This window comes from Saprolegnia diclina (genome assembly GCF_000281045.1).
Source record: "Saprolegnia diclina VS20 unplaced genomic scaffold supercont1.25, whole genome shotgun sequence".
Lineage (NCBI taxonomy): Eukaryota > Oomycota > Saprolegniomycetes > Saprolegniales > Saprolegniaceae > Saprolegnia > Saprolegnia diclina.
In genome coordinates, this window is record NW_008246092.1 from 166,581 (window position 1) to 185,637 (window position 19,057).

Consider the following 19,057-nt stretch of genomic DNA (forward strand, 5'->3'; position numbering starts at 1 on the left):
CGGAATGTTCATGCCCCAGTCCTTCCCGAGCGTGTTGAGGTGCGCCTCGAGCGCGGCTTCGTCCAAGTGATACGTCGGGTCTTCTTCGAACGCCGCCGCGGCCGCTTCGCACTGCGCGAGAATGTTGTCGGCTTGCGCGAGCACCGACGCCGCGCTGCTGCCGTCGTGGCCGGCCATCGGGTTGGTGAGTGCTTCCCGGGCCTCGTAGATCGACTTGAGCCGTGTGCACGTGGTTGCATAGTCGGTTGCGAGCTTGGTGCGCGGCGCCTCGAGCGCGGTGAGCGCATCCCACGCATCGTACTTGCTGTGGTCGGTCGAGACGGGCTGCATCTCGAGGAGCAAGACGCCGAGTTCGACGAGCTCGCCGTTTGGAAGCACCGAGAGCCAGCTGCGCGGCTCGACGCCAGACGTGAGAAACGTCCGCACATTGTAGACGCCTTCGCCCGTCCAGAGTTCGTGGAGGCCTTGGCCGAGCATACGCGCTTGGTGCTCCGACTTGCGCCGACGGCCCCAGAGCGTCAACGCCGTGCGCAGAATCGTCTGAAACTGGTGCCGCTGCAGCCCGCGCTTGTGGTACCGCGGGTGACAAAAGTACGCGAGGAGCCCGAGGCCATCGCCAATCTGGTTGATCTCCGACCACGCATTGTTGAGAAACGGCGTCATTTGGCCAAACACCTTGGTCGAGAGCTTGCGCTGGTTCATCGTCGTCGCGTTCGTGCAGAGGCTAAGGAGCACCGCGTTGATGCTTGCGTAGCCAGCGTACACATCGGCGAGCGTCACGTCGTGCGTCTCGAAGAGGTCCATGAGCGTCTTGATCGGGCGCAGCACCTGGACGAGGCTCGCGAGGTTGCTCCAAAAGTCGGCGTGGTTGACAAATGCGACCAAGGTTGGCGACGGCGCATACGACGTGCCGGCGCGGAAGGCTTTGATAAGAGTGTTTTTGATGCCGGTTTCGTTGACGTGCAGTGACGCCAGCGACAAGATGCAGTCGCTCCAGCTCTCGGCGCTGAGCGGCACGAGGCGGCAGCGGGGCACGTTCATCTGGAGCGCGCTTTCGTTGAGTAGGTGCATGGCCTCGTGCGACGACTCAAAGTACGCCAGCAGCGGGCCCGCGACCTGGAAGACATTGGTGAGGTCCGGGATCTTGAGCCATTCGTGCACGAGGTTGCTCGTGATCTGCGCCATGCAGCGCAGCGGCACGATCCACGGGTAGCTCTTCGCAATGTCGTGCGCAGCCGTGACGAGGTCGTGGTCGTTGTCGGTGCAGAGGCCAATGAAGCGCTCCGGTGAGATCTCGTTGATCGCCGACATGAGCAGCGACGTGGGCAAGGACGCGTCGGTCTGCTCGCTCGGGTACGCGACCATGTTCCAAATGACTTCGACGCGGCTCTGGTTGGAGAAGACGACGCGCAGCACGCGCTGGTTGCCAACGTCCAAGAACGACGAAGGCGTGAGCGTGATACGGTTGAAGCCGTGGTGCACAAGCTCCTTGAGCTTGCTCGCTTCGGTCGCATACTGCTGCACAATCATGTTGCGCACGTCGTCGCTCGTCGACGGCTTGTACGCAGGGGAGATGCCCCGCAGCCACTCGCGAAAGTGCTTGTTCTCGATCGTCGCCGGCGGCAACTCGTTGCACACAAAGGCCTTGACCATGAGCACTTTCTCCGACTGGCCCGAGACGGCGATTGGCATCTTGTGCTTGAGGAGGTTCTTGGACGCTGCGTCGCGCAGGAGGAGCATCGAGCCCGTCATTGGCGACGAGAGCATCCCGCCGTCCGCGCTACCATCGCCGTCCTTGTCGCGCTTCCGGCGCTTGATCGGAGGGCCAATCTGCTCGGCGACAAGGCCGAGGCTGCGGATCTTGACCGGCATGTCGCCCGGGCAGTCGGTCGCAATGTGCGACTTCATTTGCGCCAAATCGGCGTACTTCCACGAGCGCGTGCAGTAATTGCACTTGGCCGCACGCACGCGGCTGATGCCATGGCGCTCGCCCCGCGTAAAGTGCTCCCAGACCGGGTCCGACCGCGGCCCCGACCGGCCATCGCTGCCCGAGTGGTCCATTGGCCCGTACACGGAAAAATCGTACAATACACCGCTAGTACTGACGCCACCCGTTCACGTCGTCTTCTTTTTATTGTATTACATACAAACACCAGGATACTATTTTATTTTAGAATGCCGTACATTCTCTCCCGGAAACGCCAGTACGGCCATGCGTACATTTGAACGAAAATTTTCAAACTTCCCGCTCGACTAAACGACTATGAAAACGACTACAGGACCGGCTTTAGCGCAGACCTTAGTCGTATCGACACAGTCGTCGCTCAATACGATGGAGGTGGTCCTGGAATGTCGTCCAGCTGCACTGAAGAAGAGCATTTAGAAGGGGTATGGCCGAGTACACAGCGCCGTCTTGCTGCGCCACGTGCAGCGGCGGCGTGAGCACGAGCTCCAGGGACGTCGCATCGACCGCGGTGCACGCAGCGAGGTGGCGAAAGAGCAGAATGTGGTGGCGTGGGCGTAGCCACACCATTTGATCCAGCGTCAAAATTGCCAAAACACTTGGCAGCGCAAAGGTGGCGGCGGCGACAACCACCGCAGTTGCATCCACGCGTGTGGCCTTAATCGAGAGGCTTGGCGCCGCCTTTTCGCGCCGGTGCCAGCAAATGCGGTAGAGGTACCGCCCGATGCCGCCACGCCAGCGCACTTCCGAAGGCATGAGGATCGTCGGCAGCTGGTGCCGCGATGGTCGGAGCAGTCCTTGCTTGAGGTCCAGTACATTCGACGTGCTGTAGACGTACTCGGTCAACGCTGGTAGTCGCCGCGCGCGATAGATGAAGGTGACGGCGGTCACGTGGTGCACAACAACGCTGCGCATTTGTTGAATCGTGATCGTGACGCGCCACGATAGCCATGATATCTCGACCGACGCGCCATGAGTATTGAGACGCGCGCAACGCCCGTGGTCGTCCTCGATCAACATGGCATCGAGTTCGCGGCGGGCCGCCGTCACAGCCGCCGCGCGCGACTGGAGCTGGAGCTTCAAGCACATACGGGCGTGCTTGAGTCGGTCCGACGCGAGCTTTTGGTCCCACGCCCGCCACGCCGCCATCACGGCGCGCATGAGCTCGTCTTCGCGCGCCATGTCGGCCGCCTCACGCGCCTCGAGCTGCGCTTGTAGCGCTTGGCGTAGAAGAAGCGCGCGGGTGCCGCGGGTCACATCTCGCTGCCGCTCCAAGTGCTCGGTACGAGCGCGGCGCCGGGCCAGATGTCGCTCGTTGCGCTGCAAGTGACGCCACTCCTGCAGCGCCATGTTTGCCACAAGCGCTTCTTGCAGCTGCCAGAAGGTCGCCCGGGCCTTGGCGCGCACAGAACGATGGCGCGCCGCACGGACCTCTGCGAGAGACGCAATGTCTTGAATCACACACGTCCACCGAAGAAGGCTCTGGCTCGCTAATTCCTTTGCATGAGAACAACCAAGGTGTCGAGGCGGTAGCTACCGGCGGGCGGGTGCAGCAGTACATCGTGGGCAGCGTCGATGGCCGCGGCATCAGCACTCGACGTCAAGAAGAGATGTCCCGCGGCCACCTGCACGGGCTTGAGGTGTCCAAAGAGCTGATGCACCGAGAGGGTACAGAGCGTCCGCCGCAGCTGCGCGGCCAAGATGTCGGCGACGCGCAGCCGCGTCATTGTCCCTCGCCAGACTCGCTACACCAACGTCAAGCTGTGTACTGCACTACTAGTACAAAGAAAGGTACTACCTGAAGCCGCGTTGCCATGAGCTCCTCGCGCACTCTCTGGGCGTGGGCGGCCGCGTGCTCCTGCAGTAGCGCGTGGAGTTGGTCCGCCAGCGATTTTTTCGCAGCCATGTCGCGGACATGGGCAAACCGGCGCCGGTACGCGCGCTGAATGCGGATCGCATGAAACGTCAGCACCTTGACATGCATGTCGTGGGCCTTGCGCAGGGCCACGTGGTGCTATCATAGCAATCGCTGCCACACGTGCAGAGCAGGGAGGCCGTACCTGCCACAGCTGCAGCCCCGACGCGAGCTTGATGCGGCGCCAGCGCAGCGACAGCTTTCGAAAGCTAAATTCGAGCATGTAGAGCTGACGTGAGAGCCGCAGCGCCGCATCTACCTACTGCATGCTGCCAACAAACCCATTCGCCAGAGTCGTGTACCTTGGCACTTTCAAAGATGGTGGCCGTGTCAACATGAGCGGCGTCGTCGAGGCGAAGGAGGCTCGGCTGCAAGTGGCGATGCAGGCTCTCTGCGAGCTGCACTTGGTACAGCGCATTGCGCGGCGCGGCGTGGGCTTGGTTGACGCTCCATATCTGCTCGTGCCGAAGCTTCCCCGAGAGCTCGTCCCGCAGCCGGCGCACAATCGACTTGGCTGCCTTGGGCTGCTTGGACCCCCGGCTCTTGGCGTTGGTCATGCCAGCAGTTTCAACTCATCATGCAACGTCCTCGTTGAGCATCTCGCCAGTCCTGAGTTCCTAGTGAGTGGAGGCTCATGATCCTCGACAGAGGCATCATAGCGATCGAGTCCCCCAACCGACTGAAAGTCGCTGTAGTCGATCCTAGACTAATACACGAAGAGAAACAAGGTGGAGTGTATTTGCGGCGGCAATATTCTAGTACGACACGAAACGACTTAGTTGATGACGACAGACCACGGGTGCGGCTTGCGACCATACTGGATGTCGGTCATCTCCTTCCAGATGCGCTTGGTGAGCTGGCCGCTCTTGCCGTCTTCGGCGTCGAGCGGCACGTCAATGTCCTCGCCGTTGTAGTTGATGAGCTTGACAGGCGAGATGACCGCGGCCGTGCCCGAGCCAAAGATCTCGAGGAGGCGCCCTTCTTTTTGCGCCTTGACGATCGACGGCATCGTGATCGTGTGCTCCGAGACCTTGAACTCGCCCCAGCCGCGCGTGAGCTCGAGGATCGAGTCACGCGTGACACCCGGGAGAATGTCGCCACGGTGCAGCGGCGCCGTCACGAGCTCCTTCTCGCCGGCGTCGTTGATCCAGTAGACAAAGAGGTTCATCGTGCCGACTTCAGTCACAAAGTGCTCCTCGCCAAAGAGCCACAGAATCTGCGAGTAGCCCTTCTTGTTGGCCTCCATCTGCGGCATGATCGTCGCGCCATAGTTGCTATGCACATCATGAAATTGCGCAATCAGGTAAAATAATCGTCGTACCCGCCAACCTTGGTGTTGCCGGTACCGCCGGGCCACGCGCGGACGTACGTGTCGTCGGCAAAGAGCTTGACGGGGTTGAAGCCTTCGGGGTAGTACGGCCCGACCGGCGACAGGATCACAAACACCTTGGCCTTGGTCGACGCACCGACGCCAATGTGGGGCTAATACAAAGAGCATATGTGAGAAGGACCATAGGCCATTGCGCATACGTGGGTGCTAATGCCGGTCGGGCGCAGGTAGAGCGAGTAGCCGTCGCCCTTGGGGATCCAGTCCTTGTCGAGCAAGACGAGCTGCTCGATGCACTTGATGAGCTCCTCCGAGTCGAACGTCTGCATAAAAGCTGCATGAGGAGCCATCCACGGAAGTTATTATGGTCCTGTACCGGCAGGAAGAGACGCTCCATCGAGTTGTTCATGCGGGCCATGTTCATGTCGGGGCGGAAGAGACGGATCTTGCCATCGTCGTTGATGTACGCCTTCATGCCTTCAAAGCACTAGCCGCACTGTCGTGAGCGACAAACCGCATCACGTGCAAGTCTACCTGCAGCGCGTAGTGCAACGAGCTGCTCGCCGGGTCCACGCTGAGCGGGCCATACGGGCTACGGACCATGCATGAGCCGCCTGGCTTCGCCACTCGAAGCGACGACATACCGGATCAAGGGCTTGCCCCAGCCCGTCTTCTGGTCCCAATCGATCTCGAGCATGTGGTCCGTGAACGTCGTGCCAAACGTCAGCGTCTCCTTGGCCACCTTGGCCTACGCAGGTACATGCATTCATGAGCATTGATGCCATCATCTTCATCCTTGTCGAAGCCATGTACCTTGGGATGCATCGTCTTGTGGATGATCGTCTTAGTGGACTAAAGAGAGATTGCATGTTCGCTGAGCCATTTTCCATCTTCATGGCGCATGTACGTACGTCGAGGCCGGCGAGGGCGGAGAAGGCCTTCGTGGCCTGGCCAGCGCGAAGCGACGCGTGGAGGTGGCGGGCGACGAACATGACTTGTCGGTGGCAGATTCGAGAATGATGAAACACCCGCGCACCACAGGCGTGGTGCAATATTAAAAGAGAGAGGTTTTGGATCTCCCTGGATGTGATTGGCCGAAACCTTGAAGTGTGGGTTGCAGTTCGGGACGCGGTGCATTTGATTCGCTACGGCGCGACCACCTGCCATGTGATTGGTCAAAATCAGCTGTCGCGACTCTCAAAATCCTTGGGCGAACCCACTGTGGGACTTGATATCCGATCCTCCTCGGCGCCGCATACGACTCGGAAGAGTTTGCTTGACCAAGGTCCTGCCAATCGGTCGCACCGAGAGAGAAGAGCAGCTGCTCTCCTGAAGAGAATACACTGCGACCTCGCTATATGAATACCTTGGGTCGCGATGTGTCCACCGCGCGGCTTCAACTGCAAGCCGTGCGCGATATGTGACAAACGCGCGACCGATCCAGCGTTTGGCACTTGTTGATGCAATTTTAAAAAACACTGGAAGCTGGGAACAGTGCCGAATGCTGCCCACACGGCACCACGAGGCGGCGACATCGCGTTGCCACCGACCTCGCTGATGCGCAATCGGGTCCAAGGAGCTGGTCGAAGGTACTTGCGGCGTGCAGCCGCAGCCCCTCACCACAAGAATTGGGGCAAATCTGAGATTCCGTCGCGCGGTTGGCACGGTATTTTGGCCGCCCATGCGGAGCCGCCCGTGGGACCGTCAGCAATGGCGTCAGTGGCACAAAGCCTCGATGACGACACCCAGGCAGCTCAGACAGGCGCACAGTATACACCACGCGTCTGCGTGGCCTTTTTAGATAGCCATTTAGATAACATAATATCGAGCAGTATAGTTAACACGACCGCCCAGGATGACAGGATTTGGCAAAGATCGCGATGGAAACGGCGTGGCGGAACGCTGAATGCGTCACGTCGCTCTACGACTGCCTTCGCGACCTCGAGCTACGCAACGCCGAGCTCGAGGCCGAGGTGCTGCAGTGGCGCGAGACGAGCAAGGCGGCGCGGACGTCGGATGCGACGGCCAGCGTCGACCTCTCCCGCGTGCTGCGCGAGCGCGACGAGTGGCGAGAGCGCTGCGAGGCGCTAGAAAATACATCCCGCCGCCTCGAGTCCAAGCTCTCGACAATATGCAAGGAGCATGCCGAGCAGATTGCCAAATGGAAGGAGCGCACGGTGTTTGACCCAAACGAGCCCAAGCGCATCGCGCTCTGCATGACGTCGCTGCAAAAGACGTTGGACGCGCGCCTCGAAGAGAACGAAGCGATGGTCCAGCGCCTCCGTACGGCGCACGCGCAGCAAAAGACGCTGGTCGAAGACAACCACGCGCTTCGGGACCGGCTCGCTGAGCACGTGGCGTTCGTCGAGCACCACCGCCGGCATCTGCTTCGGTCGCTCGTGGATCGACAGCACCGGTCGTGGATCCATGCTGCTTGGTGCACATGGCTTCGGCGCCATTGGCAGACGCAGCTGCGCGACGACATTCAAGCCCGAGACGCGACGACCGAGGCACTCGCAGAGGCCGAGCGCGCGACGCGGGAGACTCATTACGTGGCCTGCCTTCGGCGCAAACAGGCGCGCCGTTGCGCACAAAGCAGCTTGGCTGCGTGGCAACAGCACGTGATGCGGCTTCGTCAGGCAAAGCTCGTTGACGGTGTGACCGACCATCTCATGCCGCCCGTGTAGGCGCGTGTCAACGTGATCGCCCGGTGGCGCACACTCAACCGGCGCACGCTAGAAAGCTCGTTTCAGTGCTGGCGCGCTTCGCAGCACCGCCTGCGCGTGCTTCGGCGCGTACTCACCCGCAGCGATCGGCGCTCTGTACAGCGCGCCCTCCAACGCTGGCGTCACACGCAGTACGAAGACGCGTCGGCAGCCAAGGACGCCCGCGTCGCCGAGCTTCAAGCAGCACTAACAGATGCCGAGGCCCAGCACGAACGCACCCAAAGAGAGCTTGAGGACGCGGCCGCCCGCATTGCCTCCTGTGAAGAAACGCTCGATACGCTGGCCGTGGCCACGGACCGCGAGCGGCTCGCCGAGGTTGCGCGACACAACGTGCTCACACAGCGGCTTGCGGACGAGCGCTGGCAGACGCTGCACGTTCGGCGGCTCCAAGACGTATTGCGGGTGTGGCGATGTTGCACCAAGCAGCGCGCGCGCCTCCGCGCCTGCGAGATGCAATGGCGCCGGCGCCAAGCACAGTACGCGCTCCACCTGTGGCATAAGCGCGCTCGACTCCGACGCTACTGCGAACCACTCTACTGGCACCTTGTGACGCGCCGACTTTTGCGGCACACGCGTCTCTGCTTTGACGCTTGGAAGTCGAAGGCGGTGCACACAAAACACCGCCGCCAACGTGTGGCGACACTGGTTCGCCGCCGAGCGACCGCCACGTACCTTTGTCCGTCCTATTCGCACTGGTGTGCGTACGTGATGCAGCGCTGTTCGCGTCGAAGTCTTCTCGTGCGTCTCGCGCAGCGCAAGTGCCGCCGACTTTCCCAGCTGGCCGTTCACCGCTGGGTGCTGCATCGAGCCGCCTGCGAGAAGCGGGGCGACCGAGTGCGCGCCCTGCTGTTGCAAGTAATTGCGCAGGAGGACCACGTGCGGCAGTACAACGCGTACCACCGATGGGCGGCATTCACTGCCCATCGGCAGTGCGTCCGCCAGTTTACAGAACAGCAGGCGCGGCGGTCTGCTCGACACGTCGTCCAGCGCACCTGGTGTACATGGCGACAGTATCTGAGCCACAAAGAACGTCAGCGTGATGAACTGCGGCGTACCGTGGTGATGTACAGCGTCCGACGACCGCTGTGCGCGGGCTGGATGCATTGGCGGCAGATCCATGTTCAGCTCCAACTGCACGAACAGCATTTAGAGGACGTCGCGCGGCGCGACGCTGCCACGGCCTCGCTCCGCGCGTCCCTCGCGCTCGCCGAGGGTGACGTAGTCGCTGCCCACGCCGCCATCGCGGCACTTCAGACCGAGATGGCATCGATCGCGGCAGACGGTGCGGCCTCGGCGACGACGGCTGCTACCTTGACACAGCGCTTAGCGACGCTCGAGAACTGTCTCATGGCGCGCGAAGAAGCGACGCAGCACCACCTTGCTTGTGCGAGGCACGACCACGGGCGCATGACCATGTGTCTGGTACGAAGGCGCGCGTCACGGGGCACGCTAACGCGCATTTGTGGTGATTTGCGTAGGAAGACTATGCGATGCGGCTGTGGCAAGCGCACGACGCGTCTGCGCAATGGCAATCGATGCATGCGTTGGCAACACGTGCGCACACGAGCACGATCGAGCAGCTCGAGACCGTTCAAGACCAGTTGGTTGCGACTGTCGCCCGCAAAGCGCTGCAAATCTGGCTGCAAAAGTCGAGTGTGTTTGTGTTCAACCGCTGGAAGACCTTTGTTAAACAGCGCCGGTCGTGTGCCGATCGAATGCGCTCCATACTGCGTCTATGCCACATCAACGTTCTCCAGCGCACCTTTGGTTGCTGGAAGGAGCTTCGCCTCCGCCGCAAGCGGCAAGCGGCCATCCTCGGCCGGTGGCAGTCGCTCCACGCGACGTCGCTGCTGCGGTCCACGTACAAGGCCTGGGTATACAATGTCAAGTGCGCCAAGTACCTCGGCCACTTGGTGCGTACGCTGGGTAGCGCCTTTCAGCATACGTCGCTCCGCCATCTCTTCTCGGTCTGGCACGCGTGGATGGCTGAGCGAAAAACCGTACGCCGCGCGCTACAGATCATTGCCGCCTACCGGTGCGTATGCTTCCGGTAGCTCGTCAATAACGCGGTTCATGCGTAGACTTCGTGAGGCCCTTGATGCATGGAGCGCAACGGCCGAGCGCCTTGGCGCGCAGCGCTACGCGGCGCAGCTCGCGCTCGGCGCTGCGACGCTCCAGAAGGCGTATGCAGCAGCCTTGCAACACTACTGGTTTGGCTCGTGGGTCGACCACGCGATGAAGCTCAAGCACGACCGGCTCTTGTTGCTACGCTGTGCGGCCCGTCTTCGTCATCTAAGTGTCGGGCGGCCGTTCAATACGTGGCGTGACCACGGCCACGAACGACGTGCGCGTCGGTCCAGTTGCGACCGACTTGGTCGTGTCGTCCACAACCATTGGTGCCGCGCGGCCTACAGTCGTTGGCGCCAGCAGTGGCTTCTCGGCTTGCAGCGCGACCGGACCGCCGCGATCCTTCACGCACAGCGTCTCCAGCACGACCTCGACACCTTGAAGCAGAGAGCGCAGTCGGCCCAACATCGAGCTTCCCATTTGCAAGCACAGCAGGTTGCTGCCTTGGTGGCGCGGGCGTCGCGCAACGTAATGCGCTCTGCGTTCATCGCGTGGCGTACTCTGCACGAGGTGCAAAAAGCGCGGCATGCACGTGTGCAGCATGGCCTTCGCCGTTGCCATCAGCAGCATGTCGCACAAACATGGCGTGCGTGGCACCACTGGGCATCCCAGCGCCAGGTGTACCGCACGCACTTGACTGTCCAGACTCTGCGATGTCGCCAGCTCTCTGCGCTTCGTCGGTGGCGGCGGCGTCTCGCCGAGACCCAACGAGAAATTGCGTTCTGTGTCATTGCCGACGCATTCGTGGTCACTCGCAGACTGCAGCAGGCATGGCGCGGATGGCTCGCAGCTCGCGCCCACGACGTGCGCGCCAGAGACGTCCTCTTGTCGGTGCTGCGTCGCTGGGAGACGACCCAAGTGGACTGCTTCTTTCGTCGGTGGCACCAGACACGCATAGCGATCGCGACATTTGAGAGGCGGCGCGCGGCGCTGCAGAGGCGGCAGATACGGCAGCACCTGCAGCGCTGCTTAATAGCGTGGGTCCACTGCACGCACGACCGCCGCGTGCGGCAGCGCCAGTATACTGCTGCTGATGGCTTGTGCCAGCGACGTACCTTTCAGCGCTGGCGCCAAGCTGCGTACAAACGTGGCTACGTGCGCTACCTCTTATGTCGCGTCGAGCGCCGGAACTACCGGTCCGCCTGGGTGCTTTGGCTCCGCGGGATGGCCGCGGCCGATGTGGCACAGCTGCACGCCACTGTCGCGGCATTGGAAACCGAGCTCGCGCGCGTGCAGACATCCTCGACTGCGGCCTCCGCCGACCTGGCAGCGTCGCTCGACATTCACGAAGCCACTGCCAAGTCGCTGCAAGTCGCGTTGCGCGAGCGTTCTGCGAGCTTGGCGGCGTATGTTGACAAGACCCGGCACGTCCAGCACCTCGGACGGTGCTTGCGCGCGTGGTTGCAGCTTGTTCACTGCCGCGTGCAAGCCGCTGCCACCACCGTGGCGTTCTTCCAGCGCCGACGAGCAGATCATATCCGATCGATCGCGTTAGAGTCGTGGCGTGTCCGTGTCAAGCGGCGTCAGCGACGTTGTCGACTCACAAGCAAGTTTCAAGCGCGGTACCTCACACGCGCGGTCGCCCAGTGGCACAAACAGACTACGACAAAGGTGCATTGTACGACATTTCGTGCCAAAGTGTCTAACTGACGTCATCTAGCTCGTCCTACGGCGCGTCATGACGTGTCTGATGCGACGCGGGCTCGGGTTGAAGCGCCTCGCGTGGCGTCATTGGCTGCTGATCGTTGTTGTCCGTCGCTTGGCCTTGACGCACGCGACGGTGTTGGACCGCGAACGCCGTCTCTCGATGGACGCTGGCCTGCACGCCTCGGTGGCCGCCAACGTACAAGCGCACTTTTGTTTCTGAAACGAATTCCAATCTCAACTCTGTAGCGGGACGTGATCACGTGGAAGCGCAAGTGGGCCATCTCGCTCGTCATCTCGCGAATGCGCTGGAGCCGGCGCTGTCGGCAAATGGCAAGCTTCCAGCAGTGGCAGCACGCAACATCCAAGGTCGCGTGGCAGGCGCAGACTCGTCGCGCGAGCCAGCGTCGCGAGTCGACGTTTGGTGTCGAGCTGCAGGCAGCCCTTGCATCGGCCAGCGCGGCGCATGTTCACGCCACCGAAGCGCTTGTGGCGCCGCTTCGGACACTGTTGCACATTCTCTTTCGCGCCAAGTCGATTGAGGCGCTTCTCGACGGCGTCGCAGCATGTGCTCTTCCCCACACGACCGGTACATTCTTGCATTTGATCTTGGATGCTGAAATAAGATCTTGGTGTAGGCTTCCTGTGGCTTGCCAACCCTACCAACGACGAGCTGTGGTCCAAGGCCAACGATGCAGTCGTTGCCGTGCCAAGTCACATGGGCATCGCAGGACGTGTGTTTACGTCCGGAGCAGTCTTTCGATCGACCGACGTGGCCGCTGACCGGACCTTTCACCCCATGGTCGACGAGGTAGAGCCGTCTGTAACTGCGGTGCCTGAGAGGACCGTAGTGTGTGCTTGCTCCTTTGCTGCGTCGAGCTACCGCCCCTCGTGAGCCGCTCCGACTTGTCTGCGTCCCCATTCAATCGCAGAAAGGTAGCGCTGCATCGTTTTCTCGATTTGGTCGACCATCTTGGTGCAAACAGGACCGGCACTGGGTGTCGTGCAGATGGCGTGCGCTGCGTCCGCGTCCGCGACAGACATGTTCGTGCTGTGCCATGCCGCGGCTTTTGCCAGTACACATTCTCCACTGCTGTCGCTTATGCTTGACGACTCGAGTAGTCGAGTGCATCTTGACCGACGCATTGAAACACGCTACAAAAGAGGCGACCAGCGGTGCTGCCATCACGCGCGCCAAGCTCACCAAGACCTTCAAGCAACACCGCAACTGGAGGATCTACTACACGGACTTGGCCCGTCGGTTCTCGGCGCTGCAAGCCGACCACGCAGCACTAGAGGCCGCCAAAGCCTTGTGTGACGACGACGTCGCGTCGCTCCAGCACCGCATCGCCACCGCCGAGCGCCGACACCGCGCCGCGGAGTCCGAGCTGCACGAGGTAGCACAACACATCGTAGCGGGTCGAGAGCTGACGATGCATCTCGCCTAGCACATTGCAGCCAAGCAGACGCAGCTGCAGGAGAAGATCTCGGCATTGGAATCCGCGCTGATTGCGCGGGAGGACGCGGTGGTCGACCTTCGTCATGACGTGGAGGCCAAAAGCGCCAAGTTGCGTCAGTACAAGGCCGCACTGCAGAGCTATCGGGTCCGCGCTCGGAGCGAAGCGCCGCCGACGCAAGACGACGGCAGCAGTATGCAGCGGGCGGCGGAGATCTCGAATTTGCGCAACCAGCTCGGACGAGCCCAAGCCGACGCGCAGTTCTTAGCGAAAGCGATAGCCCACGCGATGCTGCACGACGGATGCCTCCCACGCTCCATGGAGGCCGAAGTGCTTCGCATTTGCTCGGCGCAAACTGCGTAAACCGCAGTGAACTATCCAAATTACTATCAATTTATCAACTACCTATCGATGTATCGGGTGGTACGTCGTCGACTTGGTACGGCGAAGGGTGTCTTGGGTCCTTGCCTGGCTCGCACGTGTTGGGGCTAAAAAGCTTGACTCGAAGGCGGGCTTTCGGCGAGTTGCAATCACGGCGGCCTTGGCGGGTGGTGCTACAGATGTGAATGGTTTTGCTTTGAGTTTGCGCAGCGGGGGCGGCTCGGGGGAGCTCTGCGCAGTGGCCAGCAGCGATTTCTTGGTCGTAGATCGCTTCGTCTTGGCAGTTGGCAACTTTCGCTTCGACTTGGTGGATAGCGTTGTAGCATCCAGAGCAATAGTAAAGCTAGGATGTCGACTCTCGATGGGGTCGAAAGTGCGTGTAGTCTTGGTCTCGACGGTGCTCTGTGGCGCTGTCCGGCTCGGCGCTGGCACTCTAAGAACTGACGCATCCTGCTGGTGAACTGAGGTATCGTGGTGGCTTTTCTGCAGCATCATCTTTTGGCGTGCGCGAATCGACTCGGAGAGCTCGAGCGACTCCTGCAGCGTTGCGCACTGCGCTTGGAGATCGACGTACGCGCCGTGGAGTGCATCGTAGCCGCGCAGCTTGGCGTGCGCTGCAGCCATTGATCGCTTCATCTGCTTACTATGAGCCAACGCGATGCGAGGACGCAATGCACCTGGTCCATTTCGAAGCGCAGGTGGTCGTTCTCGTTCTGGAGGTCATGCAGATCGCGCTGGAGACGAATGAGATTGCCCATGCGCCCGCCAGGAATCGTCGATGAGCCCTGGTTGCGCCGCGCCGCGCTTGGCCCTGGCGGTGCCGTAGCTGCAGGTGCCACGTCACGTACAGCGGCCACTAGCGGCCGCGTCCGGCCCTATTCGCACCAGCCTCAGTCAGCGCCGGTGAGATGGCAAGGAACGCACGGTCGCCGGGGCGGCCAGCCGCGACGCCAGCTTGGACACGTCGCCTTGGAGGTCCGCGAGCCGCTGCGCCAGCGCTCGCCGGTCCATACGAGCACACGACGTCGACGCGTCCGGCAGACTCGCGTCGCTCCGCTTCATGATCAAGATCCGTCGTCTTCGAACTTCGCGTGTACCGAATATCGAAGCAGATTTGAAGAGTCGCTGCATCAGCTGGGCACCATGCCGGGTCCTTCCATGTGAACCAGCTCTGCACGGTCGGTACATCTACCTTGGCATTTATGTACGTTGGGCACATCCTCGAACGTAGAAATTGAGCGTCGGGATGCTGCACCGTATACCTGGGTTCGGCGCCACGCGCCTTCACCGTGAGCAATCAGGTGGCTACACGCCGCGACCTCGCCCGCTCGGCAAGGTGGCGGAGCGCGCCAGTCCACAAGAAGGTACGCTCGCAGAGAGCAAGCGCTGCGACAGTGCGGCAGCAAAATATGACCTTGAATGCCACATCGTACCGGGTCGGAATGAGACGCCGCTTTGGCATACAACACCCGCGTGTACCCTGATGCACCCTTGAAGCTCGTTTGCGCGACCACCACGTACGCTGGTTGCGCAATGCTATGCCCGGCCTTGCGCATCGGGTCTTGCTCGGCCGGCTTTGTTGGGCGTCGATGCTTGGCTCGGTCCTGCATCGGCCCCTCGAATGGACATCCAGATGGTACGCTCTGCATGATACGCAACTTGCACTCGACCACCATGCACCGAGGTCGACAACGCGAGAAGCAACTCAAAGAGATGTAGTGGAATAGATAAGTGTTGGTGGGATTAAATAACACACAAGGTTCACGACAGGGCTCTTCCGACTCGGAGCCGCTCACAGGTTGACAAACCACGTGGGAAGGAGCGAAAACTTGGGGTCGACCGGGGGGCACTTGTTTTGGTCCCGCGGACGGTGCTCGCGGAGGAACTCGAGCACCTTGGTGTGGCCGTGCTTCTCGGCGAGCATAAAGCCCGCGAGCGAGCAGCCTTCGTCGCGGTTCATGACGAGGAACTCGGCAATTTCATAGTCGCCGTTGGACGCGGCCGTGTCGAGCGCGTGTTTCGTGCACTTGCCGACGTTTTGCTTGTGGAGGAACGTGACGAGCGCCGTGTCACGGAGCTGCGCGGCCGTGTTGATGCCGTAGAGGTACCCGCCTTCGAAGCTCGGGCACGTGTAGCCGGTCGGGCGCTCGGCCATGAGCGCTTTCGCGCTGCGCACGTCCTTCTTCTCGATGAGCTTGAGGAGCACGTAGGCGCGGAACATGTCGGGCGATGCGAGCAGCGCCTGCTTTTGCTTCTTGCACACAAGCGCGTGCTTGGTCTTCTTGCGGTAGCCCATGACGATCTTGGAGACGCCTTGGCTGAGGCCGTGCTGGTACGAGAGGATCGAGTCGAGGAGCGGGCCGTTCGTGAGCACCGCGAACGCAACGTCGCCGGACGCCATGGTAGTTGTCGAGGTCGAATGGGAAAAGGAAAAGTGTGATCCTGAAGCGGCCGCTGTGAAAAATGTGACAGAGCGCTGCGTCTGAGCACAAGGTGCTACCGCTCGCCCGACGAGTGGGGATTGCATCGTGTCTAGCTGGCGCGTCAAAAGAGCGTGGCCAATCAAACGCCGCATTTGCACTGTCGCAGGGTACACACGCCGCAGTCGATACCGGGTTTGAATCTGGTGGCGGCCATGGGACAGTCGACGATGTGGCTCGAGCTTACGTCGGACGAGACGGCAATCTGATTGGCGCCAGCACCGTCCACGAGCGTACGGCTATGGATCACGTGGCTACGAAGGCACGTGGGACGAGCCGGGAATTTGTAAACGGCCTGCTCTGGACCATACGAACGTGGCAAGCTTGGACCGAGCGCGCCCTTCAACGTTGTCAAAGGCAGGTGCTTGCGCGAAGCACAACACGCTACTCATAGTTTTTGAGGTCGCTCCACTTTGGCGACTCTGGGCTCGCAAAAGTTGAGGGCACCTGCGGCTTGTAGAAACGCGCGGTGCGAAACCCGCCTCTGAGATTACGCGTATATATGCAGATTGATCTGCAGACCGAGAAAATGCTCGACGCGGCCCAAGCGATATCGCCGACGTGTCGCGGCCGCATTGCCGCGGCGGCGGTTAAAAATTAGCGCCGAACTAGCACCTTTGCGTGTACTGCGATAATAATAAAAGAGACACGGGCGATATGCAAGAGGACGCGTGCATGTCCGTGTGCCACGTGTCGACGGGCACCTGCTCGCTGCACGGTCAACGGAGCTGGCAAAGACGCATCGTCGCATTGGATAGATATCTTTGGGTCGTCGCAGCGACTGCCCCCGTCGCGCTAGAGTTGCGCAGGCCGTCGTCGGCAAAGGTCGTCGCTCGACCGCTACTAGTACGTTGACACGCGAGAAACGGATGCACGGCTTAAAGGATTCTCAGGGCGCGTATATTACGACGAGTATATCCAGCGTGTTCGAGCGCTTGATTCAAGCAAGGTCTCAGTCGTGCAATCGAACGCGGGGGGATTCGAACCCGCGACTGCAACATGAAGATCCGACGGTCGAACACCGACGTAATGTCTGCAAGATTCATCAGCGAATCTCAAAGAAAAATGCGCGCGGTGCAGATTCGTCTCTTTGCTACAAGCACGGCAAGGGCTTGGTTTGGTCCTACGTCAAAACACTAGTACTGTCAAACTAGAATCTTTTGCTTGGCGAGATTCGCGGCTGCACTTGTCCCGCCAGAAACGCGCGCAAGGTCATCGTGTCTGAGTGTCGTCGGAGTCTGAGCCTGATACAGACTCTTCTGGTGTCGAGTCTGAGCCTGCGAACTTGCTCGTATCAGATACAAGTCGCGGCTGTCTAAAGACGCTTGCTCGTCTCTCCTTGCGCTCCTGTCCGCAAGAAGTGCCACTCTGAGGAAGAGGATTTGTCGCCGTCTGGGCATGCCACGTCAGGTCAACTCTCCACTTGTCCAGCCCTACCCCTTTCGACATGGGCCACATCATTGCAATTTCCTCGATCGTCTGGCCCTTGCAATGTGTTGGTACCGAGGGTACTTTAGAGCTAAAATGACGTGGAGTATCGTGAGAAAACGACTATTGTTCACAGCATATTTTGATTTTTGGTTGGTGGAGCCAACGCGGGTTTCAACCAGACTCGAGCGAGAATATTTGCAGCAGGATTTGACACACCCTGTTTGCACAAGCGTCATTCGAGTAATCGGGTCCACGTCTATTCCTTGTAGTTGAACCGTGCTCGCGCAAGTCTTTTCCTTACAGATTCTAGTAACTTAGTAATTTCTACTAGTATCGATTTGACGCTTCATGCAAACGCACAAGAGAAATAAATACTAACGATTATAGACTACTGCACCGTACAGGCCGCGACAGCGACAGTGACGCCCACAGTCACAGGCGCTAACACGACGGGCACCATGTACAACAGCTTCGAGTCGGTGTGCGGCGGGCGATGCTGGTCGTGCGGTCGATGCGACTTGAGGTACTCGGCGACGTCGGGGTGCCCATTGCGCTCCGCGAGCAAGAAGCCGACAAAGCTGCACCCTGCCGTCTCGTGCTCGTCCAGATAGCGCACGATATCCACGTACCCATTGGCGGCTGCGTCATCCATAGCCGTTGATGTGCACTGGCCGAGGCGTCGCTCGCTCAGAAATTGAACCAGTGCTAAGTCACCACAGCCCGCCACCTTGTCGAGCGCAAACAAGTACGGGGCATGCCCGTCCTCGGGCGTCTCAAAAGCCTCTTCGCCAACCTCGTCGATGAGCTCGTGAGCCTCTTCAAACTGACCGCGCTTGATGAGCTGGAACAGCACGTAGCAGCGGAAGCGCGCCGGCGACGCCAAGATCGTAGCGGCCGGGCCACTATGTCGCTGTACTCGAGCCCAGCGAGCGAGTTGCTTGCGGTAGCGGTGGCAGATGCACGAGAGGTGCCGCGCGACACCATCTTGGTAGGCTGTGAGCGCCTGGACGAGGCTCGGGTTGGTCAACACAGCGACGATCGCACTCATGTTGGCGACGCCGTTTTTTGCAAAGTGAGTAGCCGTGCCTGTATATGTCACAAAGATCACTGGGGGCTTGTATTGGATTTGGGTGTTGCCATACCTCGAGTCTCTCAGTATTGGGAGGGCTCTCACGGCCAAAAGTTCTTCACTATTATATTATTATTATTATTATATTGGTGCCAGTTGAAGTGCGTTTAAGGTTCTAGAACCGTCGGTGCACTCAAAACCATGCAGTCCGTTGGTGATTTTATTGTCTTGTATACCACGTATTAGAAAACGTGTTGATTGTGTTGATGTTATCGTTTGAGGTACCCGGTATTCCTTGCTGTTCGCCCAGCTAGCTTCAAAAATGTAATAAATTAAAATTGGAGAATATCCCATACAAACGCAGGGCGATAATAATATGCGAGACTACTGCGCCACGCACCTCGGTTCGGCGAGGCTCTCTTTTCCAGTCACTCGCTACCGTCACTTTGTTCCTCTTGTCTTCTGCTTTGATCCAACGACCAACATTGTACCTTGGGTGACGCAATATGTTGCACGTGCCCCATTCAGAGCAGATGC

At 60.3% G+C, this 19,057-nt stretch overlaps 6 protein-coding genes across 7 annotated transcripts; 1 reads left to right on the top strand and 5 right to left on the bottom strand.

Annotated features, from left to right (window-relative positions):
- Positions 1 to 2,150: 2,150 nt before the first annotated feature.
- Positions 2,151 to 4,440, bottom strand: SDRG_08283 (hypothetical protein). The gene is made up of 5 exons (XM_008614160.1): positions 4,181 to 4,440; positions 4,024 to 4,137; positions 3,762 to 3,977; positions 3,501 to 3,708; positions 2,151 to 3,453 (listed from the first exon to the last, which is right to left on the bottom strand). The coding sequence occupies exons 1-5, from the start codon at positions 4,433 to 4,435 to the stop codon at positions 2,300 to 2,302; spliced, it is 1,947 nt and encodes a 648-aa protein (XP_008612382.1). The 5' UTR covers positions 4,436 to 4,440; the 3' UTR covers positions 2,151 to 2,299.
- A 149-nt stretch (positions 4,441 to 4,589) lies between these two features.
- SDRG_08284 (branched-chain amino acid aminotransferase) lies at positions 4,590 to 6,215 on the bottom strand. Its single transcript, XM_008614161.1, has 8 exons — positions 6,117 to 6,215; positions 6,019 to 6,057; positions 5,850 to 5,953; positions 5,740 to 5,797; positions 5,582 to 5,692; positions 5,409 to 5,528; positions 5,200 to 5,360; positions 4,590 to 5,152 (listed from the first exon to the last, which is right to left on the bottom strand). The coding sequence occupies exons 1-8, from the start codon at positions 6,195 to 6,197 to the stop codon at positions 4,654 to 4,656; spliced, it is 1,173 nt and encodes a 390-aa protein (XP_008612383.1). The 5' UTR covers positions 6,198 to 6,215; the 3' UTR covers positions 4,590 to 4,653.
- Positions 6,216 to 7,080: 865 nt separating this feature from the next.
- On the top strand, positions 7,081 to 13,571 carry SDRG_08285 (hypothetical protein). Its single transcript, XM_008614162.1, has 11 exons — positions 7,081 to 7,844; positions 7,893 to 9,353; positions 9,410 to 9,966; positions 10,013 to 11,669; positions 11,719 to 11,901; positions 11,952 to 12,291; positions 12,341 to 12,513; positions 12,554 to 12,638; positions 12,689 to 12,778; positions 12,825 to 13,099; positions 13,151 to 13,571. The coding sequence occupies exons 1-11, from the start codon at positions 7,086 to 7,088 to the stop codon at positions 13,520 to 13,522; spliced, it is 5,952 nt and encodes a 1,983-aa protein (XP_008612384.1). The 5' UTR covers positions 7,081 to 7,085; the 3' UTR covers positions 13,523 to 13,571.
- Positions 13,565 to 14,728, bottom strand: SDRG_08286 (hypothetical protein; the record flags this gene model as incomplete). Its single annotated transcript, XM_008614163.1, has 3 exons — positions 13,565 to 14,176; positions 14,218 to 14,415; positions 14,465 to 14,728. The coding sequence occupies 3 exons, from the start codon at positions 14,726 to 14,728 to the stop codon at positions 13,565 to 13,567; spliced, it is 1,074 nt and encodes a 357-aa protein (XP_008612385.1).
- A 531-nt stretch (positions 14,729 to 15,259) lies between these two features.
- Positions 15,260 to 16,419, bottom strand: SDRG_08287 (hypothetical protein). The gene has a single exon (XM_008614164.1). It carries the CDS (start codon positions 16,113 to 16,115, stop codon positions 15,333 to 15,335), a length of 783 nt encoding a protein of 260 aa, XP_008612386.1. The 5' UTR covers positions 16,116 to 16,419; the 3' UTR covers positions 15,260 to 15,332.
- A 1,338-nt stretch (positions 16,420 to 17,757) lies between these two features.
- On the bottom strand, positions 17,758 to 18,637 carry SDRG_08288. Of its 2 annotated transcripts, XM_008614166.1 has the most exons (3): positions 18,594 to 18,637; positions 18,081 to 18,558; positions 17,758 to 18,036 (listed from the first exon to the last, which is right to left on the bottom strand). In XM_008614166.1, exons 2-3 carry the CDS (start codon positions 18,497 to 18,499, stop codon positions 17,826 to 17,828), a joined length of 630 nt encoding a protein of 209 aa, XP_008612388.1. In that variant the 5' UTR covers positions 18,500 to 18,558; positions 18,594 to 18,637; the 3' UTR covers positions 17,758 to 17,825. The 2 variants fall into 2 exon arrangements, with proteins under 2 accessions (XP_008612388.1, XP_008612387.1); XM_008614165.1 differs by having other exon boundaries at positions 17,758 to 18,558.
- Positions 18,638 to 19,057: the final 420 nt, after the last annotated feature.

Excerpts from the sequence above, each read along its gene's own strand:
- SDRG_08287 (XM_008614164.1), bottom strand. The coding sequence starts at position 16,115 with ATGCGGCGTTTGATTGGCCACGCTCTTTTGACGCGCCAGCTAGACACG.
- SDRG_08285 (XM_008614162.1), top strand. The coding sequence starts at position 7,086 with ATGGAAACGGCGTGGCGGAACGCTGAATGCGTCACGTCGCTCTACGAC. Across the intron at positions 7,845-7,892 it reads ACGTGATGCGGCTTCGTCAG|GCGCGTGTCAACGTGATCGC; the intron begins GCAAAGCTCGTT and ends CCGCCCGTGTAG. Across the intron at positions 12,779-12,824 it reads CCATGCCGCGGCTTTTGCCA|TCGAGTGCATCTTGACCGAC; the intron begins GTACACATTCTC and ends CGACTCGAGTAG.
- SDRG_08288 (XM_008614165.1), bottom strand. The coding sequence starts at position 18,499 with ATGAGTGCGATCGTCGCTGTGTTGACCAACCCGAGCCTCGTCCAGGCG.
- SDRG_08284 (XM_008614161.1), bottom strand. The coding sequence starts at position 6,197 with ATGTTCGTCGCCCGCCACCTCCACGCGTCGCTTCGCGCTGGCCAGGCC. Across the intron at positions 5,798-5,849 it reads TGGGGCAAGCCCTTGATCCG|CCCGTATGGCCCGCTCAGCG; the intron begins GTATGTCGTCGC and ends CATGGTCCGTAG. Across the intron at positions 5,529-5,581 it reads TGGAGCGTCTCTTCCTGCCG|ACGTTCGACTCGGAGGAGCT; the intron begins GTACAGGACCAT and ends GCTTTTATGCAG.
- SDRG_08283 (XM_008614160.1), bottom strand. The coding sequence starts at position 4,435 with ATGACCAACGCCAAGAGCCGGGGGTCCAAGCAGCCCAAGGCAGCCAAG. Across the intron at positions 3,978-4,023 it reads CGGGGCTGCAGCTGTGGCAG|CACCACGTGGCCCTGCGCAA; the intron begins GTACGGCCTCCC and ends TTGCTATGATAG. Across the intron at positions 3,709-3,761 it reads TCATGGCAACGCGGCTTCAG|CGAGTCTGGCGAGGGACAAT; the intron begins GTAGTACCTTTC and ends ACGTTGGTGTAG.